Genomic DNA, 11,594 nt, shown 5'->3' on the forward strand with positions numbered 1-11,594 from the left:
GTATCCAATATAATCAATAATACTATGAAATCAATATATAACCACCTACACACTCACATGAATGGCAAAACATAACTACAGTCCAGTAAGTAGAAGGGAAGAGGAGAGAGAGGGGATGGGAGGGGGGATATGGAAAGAGGGAAGGTATTTGGGGGATCTCACCTAATGTGTATGATGCAATGGTACATTTCAAAACTATTAAGAAATGAGTATAAATGAGTAACACATTAATGGATGTGTTACATAGTTCAATGTAAGAATTTCACATTGTATATCGAAGCAGTACCCTGAACCCCATAAATGCATCAATGTACAAAGTTATGATTTAATAAAAAATAAGTAAAAAAAATAAACTATATTCTTCTTCATCCACACCATACAGATAGTTTCCTACAAGTTACCCTAGGACCCTTAACCTTTTGAACCCTCAGATTTCTCCTATGAGAAGTAGGGGTTTGGACTAGATGGTCTCAAAAGTTCTTTTTAAATTTAAACTTCTTTAACAATATATCCTGTACATCTAATCTTAATAACATTCAGTTTAGCTAAAGTCATCAATTTCATTTCCTTGGAAAGTCAATGGAAGTCCCTATTTTAGAAGAGATTTGCAAACATGAAGCTCTATTTGAGGTGTTCCTGGAAGTAAACTAACTTTAGAAAGTCATCCTTTCACCACTAACCAGGAAAACACTTCCTAGAATCTCCTCAGTGTAGTAAAATAAGTGAATAAAGATAAATGTCTTTCTGTCAGGTGAATATGTAACTGACCTGGGAGGCAGCAACGTTAAAGTCCAGCTCATTTTTACTAAGAGAACACTTAACTGGCAGACATTACCACTTTCCTAAAAAGAAAAGAAGAAATGTAGGATATCTGGAGAGCTAATAAACTTTGAGGGGAGGGGAGTTCAAAGTAAGAAAATGTAACTTTCAAGATTGGCACATTAAAGATACAATCTTCAAAATATTTTTGTTGGCCTATTTTGAGACCAAGGCTTGGACTCCTCAATTAAAGAATTGTTCTGTAAAACAAATTAAAGAATCTTGTTCTGTACAATGAACATTGTTCTTTCTATTTACTTAATGTACTAACTTTCCATAATCAGCTAGTACATAGCTCAATTATCACTGAGCCCTTTCTGAGTTCACAGAGCAATAGCCACTTTATAAATACAATGTAAAAAAACATAAGGTTCTGCTCCATAATATGAATGAATCTTTTCCTTGGCAATTCACTCTTAAATCATAGACTTTTAGGCCCAAAGGACAGGAAAGGTGAATGCAGCACACACACCCACAGACCGTGGTCAGTATCAGTGACTACCCCTAACAAAGCTGTCATTCATCTACAGTGAAATGAAACAAGCAGAAATAATGTAGCTTTTTAACAAGCTAAACTATTCAATTTATGGGTACAAGCTTTAGTCTGAGGTGATATCCTCCCTACATTTGGCTGTGGAAGATTTTTTTTTTTTTTGAGGCGGAGTTTCACTGTGTCACCCAGGGTAGAGTGCCGTGGCATAACAACTCACAACAACCTCAAACTCCAGGGCTCAAGTGATTCTCTTGCCTCAGCATCTCGAGTAGCGGGGACTATAGGTGCCTGCCACAACGCCCTTGTTTTTAGAGGTGAGGTCTCATTCTGGCTCAGGCTGGTCTCGAACCTGTGTGCTCAGGCAATCCACCAGCCTCAACCTCTGAAGTGTTAGGATTACAGGTGTGAGTCACCACATCCAGCCAGAAGATTCTCTCTTTATAAAATGATGGGACAGCAGAAAGTAAGTAATGTTCTTATTTAGAAAAATTAAAACCTGGCCACATTGTTGGTCTCCTCATCATTTCCCTTTTTAAAATTTTATTGACCCAGCATAAAACTTAAATGCCAGGAAAGTACTCACCCCTGGAATTATGAGAGTACTATTCACATGTAAGTATTAAACATAATTTACCAAGAATTACACGGACCACAGAGTTAGGTTTCTTTCAAGCAGCAAAGATGGAAGTGTCCACAGACAAGTTACAAAAAAGGTATATATTGCTTCAAAGTACAGGGTATATCAAAAGTTGCCATACATGGGAAAAATTAACAAACTCATATTATATTTTATATTTATATATCAACACATAGAGAAATATTCTGTAAAACTCTGTAATGGTTATTTTGTAAATAAAGTACATTCAGCTACAATTTTCCATTTTCCCTACGTATGTAAGGTGATCTTTGAGACACCCTGTAGAACATGGGTGTGCCTAAATACCCAGACGCCTCAGGTTTGTAACAAAATTTAACATGAATGGATAAAAATTCCAGTGAAATGATGAGCTCATGGAGCATACCAATGTCAGCAAAATGGCAAAAAATTCATATAGCATTATAGTTGGACTTCATGAGCTAAGACATCTAATGATGTCCCAAGAGAATGAGAAGACTCTACAGCTACCAGAAAAATAAACATACAAGAATTAATTTTAGTGGCTCTCAAATGTGTCTTAAAGCTACAATGTTCTCCTTGATTGATTCCTACACATTAAGTAAAAGAATCCCAGTTTGCAAACACCAGCTGGACACTTATAAGAATATATTTATATATATATATATATATATGGGGGTAACAGTTTCTCTCTTGTTAAGGCAGTGTCATTTAAGCATAAGCTGGAGTATTCATGCTGGACTTCAAGTTCACAAGATGAACGAGTGCTGAGCATCATAGGGCTGGGGAAGCATGTGTGTTTCTGAAAACTGAAGGTCTCAAGAAGGAAACCCCAAATGGCATGCTATATCCACCTTGCTTATTGAAAGAGCCTCAGTTTAAATAGTTTAGTCATAAATTGTGTCAATTTTTTGAAGCAGTGTTGGTGCCCTCTACTAAGGGTATCAAAAATACATTCAGGGTTGTTACCTTTGTAACTTTGAAAGGTGAGAGGGGAGGGGTCAGTGAATTTTTGTTAAAAGTTGATCTTGTGTGTTATATGTAACAGACATGGTGAAGACGTACTTATAGTGTTTGTTTCACAAACCATCCATTTAAAGTGAAATCAACAAAAGAAATTAGAAGCATGGACACGTGATTTTGAGATTAAAGTTGATCTTAAAGTGTAAACTAAATATGTGCTCAGAAAAAAAAAAAAATCATTTACCGAAAATGATTGGGACTTATTCTCAAGTCTGTTGGTCATGACTTTGTGTCTGAGGGGTGGCCCCTCGTGGCAGTTCAGGACCAGGACCAAGGGACCAGTATTAAGTTAGTTGCCTAACTCTGCGTTAGTCAACTCATTCCCACTCCCAAATGTTGATCCATGTGGACACCCTCTCTCCTCTCTTTCACAACACCGCAAGCACTCTCTCATCCTTAAAACCCAGCTCAGCAATCACAGTCTCCATAAAAAGTTTAAAAATTCTGGCTTGGAGAGCTTTCCCTCTAATTCCGCACACCCAGAGCATTTATGAACTTGACAGAGCCTAAAACAAACATGGGATGATTGTCTCTGGGATTGCATCAGGGATAATCTGGGATAACAAAGAATACAAATCTTATTCATCACCTATTTTAGAAAAAATACATTCAGCAATTCCATCATCCTAAAGATAAATATTTCTGTAGAAACAAAGCCTCACTACCAGAATTTAATCCTCACTCAACAAACCATGACCTGTGCTTAATGGACCAGACCAGTTAAAATGCCACCAAGTAGCTGGACCAGGCTAGACATTTAGTCCAGAAAAATACTATCTGACTGCAGAAGCAAGAGCACAGATCACTAACTCCTTAACCTAATTAAACTTTCCAAGGCTGTAAATTCTGGGTGTTACAAGCAAAGCCATGAAATTCCTGAGTAGAAGTTCTTGCCTATGCAATTACACTCAACTCTCCCTAAATCTCTGCATTACTAGGGTCTGTCTGATTGAGATGAAATGAGGAAACAGCCTTTCAGACCCCAAGAAGAGGGCAGGATGGAGGCCCCAACCTTCCAGGCTGATCCTGCCCCTCCACCACCCAGGAGGATTCATTGTTTTGGATTCTTTTGTATCCTCTCTCCTTTTTGATGCATTCTGGTGTTAACTTTTCCTCCTCAGGCTGGCTGAGGATGGGGCAGAAGTCAGAGGTGACACAGAATTGTCATGAGAAGGGAGAAAGGAGCAGCTAACTGTAGGCATTGAGAAAACAGCTCCCAGAAAGATCCCATCTGAAGGTCTTCTCACCAAGGCCCTTAAGAAGCTGTCTCCTCTTTCTGCCTCACCGTCCCATTTGCTTCAACAAAACACAAGCTTAAAATATATAATATCTCACTTTTTAAAGGTTGGGGCTATTTTGAATGAAAAGGATACCCTGAATTTCCAAAGAGAGTCTTTTCTAAAAAAAAATTATAATTAAAGTAGTACTGAGAAACACTTCACCTTAATCCTCCAAAGTACATGTATCACTTATGTAAAATTAAATAGTAGTGATTTCCAGGTGCCGAGGAGGTACAGGATATGGTATCTGGCCATGAACAATTCTATATTTAATAGTAAGCATATGTGCAGTTGGGAATGACAGAGAAGAAAACTGGCATCCAGCACCCCTAAAATATGCTCTTTCCTGCCAGCAAAGGGCTATTTCCTAGGATGAACTGAGGTCCCTTCTAGACGGAAATATCAACAAGCCCCAGACCAACAAGGCCACCTCAATTTCACCAACATGCATCATTTGTCTACAATGTGCCAGGCAGTGGGCTAAGTGATGGACATCAGAGGAGGGGCGAGAGGGAGACCCCACCTTGAGCAGCACACTGTCAGGGAGAAAGACACACTGGGCAATAAAGATTACAGTCCACAGGGCCAGTGCAAGAAGAGTGGCCTAAGGAGCACATCGGGAACAGAGAGGGAGAAGTGAGTTCTGCTTCAGGAACCCATAGAAGACATCGTAGTTTAACAGGATATTGAAGAAAGAGCAGAGATAACTGAAAAGGTAAATGGGGGAAAGGGAATTCTTCATACAAAAGAGTCACTCTAAAAACATTTCTCTTTCATCCTTTCTCCCTCCCTTCCCTTCACGGCACAGGGCGAAATAAACCAAACTACCCATTTTAAACTAGCTAAACAGTACTTTTAATTATTCCTGAGGTTCTTCCAGCAGTTGCTTATTTTCAGCTCATTGCCTATCTATAACACCCACAAAGGTGACCTACCGAGTTTGCAGAGAAGCAGAATTTTTACAATAATACTAGTAATACCAGGATGAAACTTAATACTATAGATTACCATTTTGGCTAAGTGCTATGCACACACTTTAAGCTAGTGATTTTCAATTGGTGTGCCCTAGCTCACCGGGATCTTAGGTGTGCCACAAAATTTTTTAAAGATCACTAATTAAACTATTTTTGAAAGAAGTTCAAGGCACAATAAATATATTCTTATTTTTCACTCTTTTTTTGATCAACATAATTAAGTGTGCTGCAGAAGCTTAACCATAGGTTCAAGTGTGCCGTGAAACATGCTGCTCTCAGCCCATTAAAGTAAATGGGAATCGCCACCAGCTGCCCCAGGATTACATTGCACGAAGCACTTTTTTATTTTAATATAAATCAATAAAATTAAAGAGATATGTACCTACTTTTACACTAAATCATTTTCAGTAAACAGTGAACAGTTTATTTGAACAAGATTTTTAAAAGATGATTTTTTATTCTTACCTCCATGGGAAAAGCTTTGAAATTAACCGTGTGCTCAGAACCACGCTGGTTTTCTCTTCCCCAATGAAATCTAACTTCATATAGCTCAAATTCATGACCTTGAGGCAAGGGTCCTCCCGACAGAACTGAAAAAGGGGAAAATAAATTTTATTGAATTACATTACAAATGTATTAGAACATTATAAACATTATAGCCTATTTTTCCTTGGCTATAAAAGCTCTCATGAGCCCTATAAATTAAATTCCCGATGCCAAAATGAGAACTATATCATGACTCTGAAGTAAATTTAAACTGAGTTTGGCAGAAATTCTTGTACTAGCCATTCAGATATAATAGAAATTTAAAAACTGAAAAACTTGGTAATGATATGTATATTTTTAACTTCCTGTGTGTTTTCAGCTCAGTAGTAGGTAAGGAAAACAAACTCTTCCTCAGAGGTAAGCCTAGCACTGATTAAGAGATAAGAATATGATTTAAGCTCAGACTAAACAAGAGTTTGCTATTTACAGACCTGTAAATCAATAAATTAAACCATGTTTATAGATCATCCATTTGTACAAGTAGTCTTTCAAGTTAAGAGAATAGATGTGCAGACTAACAAAATTATCCTTAAAGAGGACTGGTAAGTGTTAAGTCAATCAACAATGAAACCACACTTAAAAAGCAGATGACCATTCGGCATCACAAACAATGCAAACAAAATAAAATTGTGACAAAATATTAACAATATTCAAAGTAATGAACATCAGTCCCACAAGACCCAGTGTTTTCTCTCATTTCTGAGTGAGATCCAGAACTTTATCGCAGACAAAGACACACTAAGGATGATGAAAAATACATTTGCACAAGAACCTCTCTTAAAGCAGTAAGACTCTTTAGTTAAAAACCTCCTGATAGCATATGTACGTACAAACTTGAAACAGTCTACAACAATCAAATGACTGAAGTTAACACAACTGAATATTATTTAATTTAGGGCATTTTTCCTCAAGCAACTCCCAATTCTAACTCATATCAGCTAAGAATTTTAGGTTATTTAGCCAACAAAATCCACTCCCACCCTAGAAGTAGGCTCTTTGAAACAGATTAGGCCCAACACGGTGGCTCATGCCTAGAATCCTAGCATTCTAGGAGGCCCAGATGGGTGGATAGCCTGAGCTCAGGAGTTTAAGACCAGTCTGAGCAAGAGAGAGAGCTTGTCTCTATTAAAAATAGAAAAACTAGCTGGGCGTTGCAGTGGGTGCCTCTAGTCCCAGCTATTTGGGACACTGAGGCAGGAGGATCACTTAAGCTGGAGAGTTTGAGGTTGCGGTGAGCTACAATAATGTCACAGCATGCTACCCACAGAGACAGAGTGAGACTGTGTCTCAGAAAACAAAAGAAAAGAACAGAAACAGATTGTTGTCCACTCTTAGGTTCCTTTGAGGAGCACATAATACTCTCCAGAGGAAGAGTTTGATCATTCATCCTTACCCTAAAATTCGAAGAAGAAAGTAAACTAATACCACATTATTTGTTTGATTGGTTCTTCATCTAAAAACATGTTCCAAAAAGTATTTAAGGCTCCTATGTCAAGGTACATGTGTTACAATAAACAGCGAGACAGCATAAACTAGGAAAAATAAAGAGAATTCGAGAAATAGGCAGAAAACAGATGAAGAAATAAGGCCATTGTACACAATGGAGGCCGCGAAGTCCTTCCTGGAGGGACCCTACAAATCTGGTTCTAAGCTTCCTACCAGCTCACACAAAGAAAAAAAAGGGCACCTGCAGCAAAAAGCAATTTTAATTTTTCAAGTGGATAAACTTCCCATTGAGGAAAAGGGGAAGCAAGACACGTGGCTTTTAAGGTAAGATCGCTTCACATGACTTGAGTGTTCTTTCTCATGCTTGGTCTGATGTGGGTCACACTGCAAGTCTGCCAGGTCAGAGCTATCATCCCCACTACCAGGGCAGAAGAGTGGGATGGAAGGGATCAGCACAATCTGTAGGTCACCCCTGCTTGCAAGGACACTACCTGGAACCCTAATCTTCTGACCCACATCTCAGGGGTAAAGGGAAACCCAAACTTCAATATCTGCAAGAATGAACTAAAAAATGATGAATTCTCTAAGCCTAGATTCTAAGCTGCAGTTCCTCCTTGGGAGAACTACAATAAAATAAAAATTATTTTGATACATGGATCAAAAAGACTTAGAGATATTTAGAATAGTACTGCAGGCTCACTCTTTCTCCCTCTTCAGTAAACATCCAGTCTAGGAGATTTAAGAATGTAGGAAATATTTTTATTTCAACCCAAGTGCCACAATCTCTAAATAACCTCACAACTTGCTCCTTCCCTCGGCTGTCCAAGTTTGGTCTTGAGAAAAAACAGGAAGGAGACTGGGATTCTACCACTATGTACCTCACCTTCCAAGCCAGAAAAAAAAAAAAAAGAGGGGAATGATTCTCCTAAGTCTCACACTATACCCCAGCCTGTGTCATTGAAACTATATTATGAAAGTTCTGAGATACACAAAAATCAAGAAACATAAAACCTGCATGAACAGAAGAAAATGAAGCTCTCCCAGCAACACCAATAAGCAGAACCAGGTGAAACTTGTACAGGTGAATCAGAAAGGACGCTGTCAACTGTGTTTCTTAGAAGTGGAATAATGCACCAGTTTGATTCAAAACTTTTGTACTGACCCTCCTATAATAGAGAATACACCCCTCACCAGGTGCAGCAAAAGCCTAACCCAAGGTTTTAGTGGGTGAGCTCTGTAATACTTTATGTCTAAAACAAGGTAATAAAATTGACTTAGAGAAGGCCTAGCTCCACATTGCTAAGAAAAAGTATATCATGAAATAAAGCACACATGAAATAAAAAAGAGGATTAAAAAGATCTTTCCCAAGGCCAGGCACAGTGGTTCACACCAATAATCCTAGCACTCTGGGAGGCTGAGGTAGGTAGATTGCCTGAGCTCAGGAGTTCAAGACCAGCCTGAGCAAGAGTGAGACTCCATCTCTAAAAATAGCCCGGCATTGTGGTGGGTGCCTGTCGTCCTAGCTACAAGGGAGGCTGAAGCAAAAGGTTCACTTGAGCCCAAGAGTTTGCGGTTGCTGTGAGCTATGATGCTACAACATTCAAACGAGGGTGACAAAGTGAGACTCTGTCTCCAAAAAAAGAGAGATTTTTTCCCCCAAAACCTCTTGGTCACATGCTTTCATAACACACACATACACACAGTTTCTGAAACTGTTACAAAGCAAATCATTATTTTCTCATGGAAATGGATGACACAGGTAGTCTTGACAGTAATTTCAAGAAACCAAAAAGATTCATGCCTGAAAAAATGCTCCCCACATGATCAATGCCCAATTTAACAGCAATGAAGTCTTTCCTTGAAAATGATGGATATAGAGCATATATTGTAAATACCCTAGAAATTCAAATTGTACAGATCCATGTTTTGACAGAGTTCAAGGGCCCTGGGAGTCCATTTACTCATCCCTCCAACAGATATTTTCTACAACATTATACCAGGCACTGGATTAAATACTTAGGATACATTGATTTTGATAAAACAGGCAAAATTCCCTGGCCTTGTACCTTAGATTCTTTTAGGCTGAAATGTACATTCATACATTTATGAATATCAAGTTTTTCTAAGTGATTTGGCCATGACATGGCAGGCATATTAGCTGTGACATCATTAGATTGAATAAAATTACAGTGAAACACTGAAGATCCTCACGGATCTTATATTCTGAGGTTGAAAGGAACATAGAAAAGGAGGCATTCTGCCCAGGCCTGCTTCTCCAGGGAGAGGTGACAAAGAGGCAGCTTCTAGCCAGGAATCAAGCTCTGGGTACCTTTTACTTTTGCTGCAGATGAATAATCCAAAGTTAAACCACACTAAAATCATGTGGCCATACAAAGCCATAAAAATGCCCAAACACTGAATTAAGAGCTTTATGAAGTGCCAGGTAAAAGCATTACCTGTTCATCCCCCCAGAATGATTATTTATAGACTAAAAATAATCACTCTGTTTTATCTATTTGGCAACATCCTCTTAAGGCATTATTCTCCCTTTTTACAGCTTGCATTTTTTTATAAGGAAACCAGTCATACTAAAAAAAAAGGGTACATTTTCCTACATTTATGAAGATCAAATTTTGCTGAGTGACATTTGGCCATTACCAGGCAGGTTTATTAGCTGTGATGCCATTAGGTTTAATAAAGTCACAGTGAAACAACATGAAATTTGACTTATGACATGCTGAATTTCCTTAGAATAACAAACTTGGGAAAAGAATAAAAAATAAGCTGATGCCATTGCCAAAAGCATTTCTTTAATGCTATTTAATAGTCACAGCTCTTAACTCATGAGATATGTAAAAAGAGTTCCCTGAGGAAGCTGCTGCAGGTTCTGAGAACCCGGTGAAGACTTGACATACATACATTTATCTAAGTCTATCTAAGCTGCTACAATTCTTTGCTGAAAACACATTTACCAGATAATTCAAAGGCTGGTAAATTGGTTCAAGGCTTATTCCTCTCATTTTATGTGAGCTCAACATACACCTTTTGCAATCGACTCCACACCTGGCCAGGTGCTAACCACTGACTGAATAAAGTGAGAGGAATCCAGTCTGGGAGCAGGCTGGGCGCTCTTAGTTCTTCAGACACCAAACTCAGTGTGTAAATAGAACACACCAGGAGTGCAGAGGAAAGTGCACAGGTAATGAGAGGCCGGCCAGCAAGGGACAAGGCAGGAAGGAGCAGGGATCACAGTGTCTGAGAGGACTGCCCTGAGAAGACAAGAGCTAAGCTGAGTCTGGAGGAGACAGCTAAGAAAAGTGGAAAACGCCTCCGGAGCAGAGCAAATAGGCTGAGGAAGGCTCTGCAATGTAACTGTCTTCCAAGAGAAAAACTCAAAAGTTACCAAAGTTCAGCAGGAGCATCAGGAGACGTGCAGCCTTACCTGGAGGAGCTGGAGTTGACCCTACAGGGAATTTGCACAGGAGACAGAATAACAACAGGCAAACCCACCCAGCTGCTGTCCCAGCCCAGAGAGAGACAGTGAGAGCTGCACCCCACTGCAGAGGGAGCCAGCACCAGCGGGTCCCTGACACATCCTGCAAAAGACCCATAGCCCACACAGTTCATTCTTAATATGCTTAAAGACATTTTGATTCTCATTTAAGGAATCTCAAATGCATTTATAAAAACTTCCAAAAAAGAATATTTATCAGTTCTTTTTGACATTAAAAGCCTTAAAATTAAAATTAAAATTAAAATTAAAAATTTTTCAATTAGTTTTTACTGTCTTTGGTTTTAACCTATTGCATTATTTCATATTAAATAAATATCTTCAGTTCTCCAGGTTAGAGATCACAGCACCAGCACATGGAGCAGAGCAGTCAAGCTGGGCAAAGTGGAACATGAGCAAAGCAAAGCAAGTTTCAGCAACTGTCCAGGTAATTCAGAGTTATCCAATAATAAAAATAATCACAAAGAAATTCAGCTCAGTCATTTCATATACATAAAAAACAGAGCCTCTCTTCAGTGAAAATAATTTTAAGATATTTTTGAAAATTTCATCTTCAAATCATCAAGGTTGCTAAGAAACACTATAAAGACTTGTCACGTTTTGGGTTAGGGAGAGATGATTAATGACAATAATTACTTAGCCTAAAATTAGTATTAAGAATTGTAAGAGACCCCGAAGTAAAAAAGTCTAATTAATGTTTCTATAATAAGTGACAGCAAAGGGCACAAATGACCCATCTTGATTAGCAATTTCTCTCATAATGATGATCCATTAAAAATTCCACTTTAGGCTCGGCGCCTATAGCTCAACCGGCTAAGGCACCAGCCATGTACACCTAAGGTGGCGGGTTCGAATCCCCAGCCCGGACCCGCCAAACAACAATGA

At 38.7% G+C, this 11,594-nt stretch overlaps 1 protein-coding gene across 1 annotated transcript in view; it reads right to left on the reverse strand.

The window, feature by feature from the left end:
- CA8 (carbonic anhydrase 8) overlaps positions 1 to 11,594 on the reverse strand; it is a 131,823-nt gene that overhangs the window by 112,373 nt on the left and 7,856 nt on the right. The window contains exon 3 of the mRNA XM_003802166.2: positions 5,671 to 5,795. Within this exon, the coding sequence (XP_003802214.1) occupies positions 5,671 to 5,795 (125 nt within the window). The remainder of the gene's footprint in view (positions 1 to 5,670; positions 5,796 to 11,594) is intronic.

Source organism: Otolemur garnettii, unplaced genomic scaffold (assembly GCF_000181295.1).
Source record: "Otolemur garnettii isolate 467f Iridium unplaced genomic scaffold, OtoGar3 scaffold00234, whole genome shotgun sequence".
Classification (NCBI taxonomy): Eukaryota; Metazoa; Chordata; class Mammalia; order Primates; family Galagidae; genus Otolemur; species Otolemur garnettii.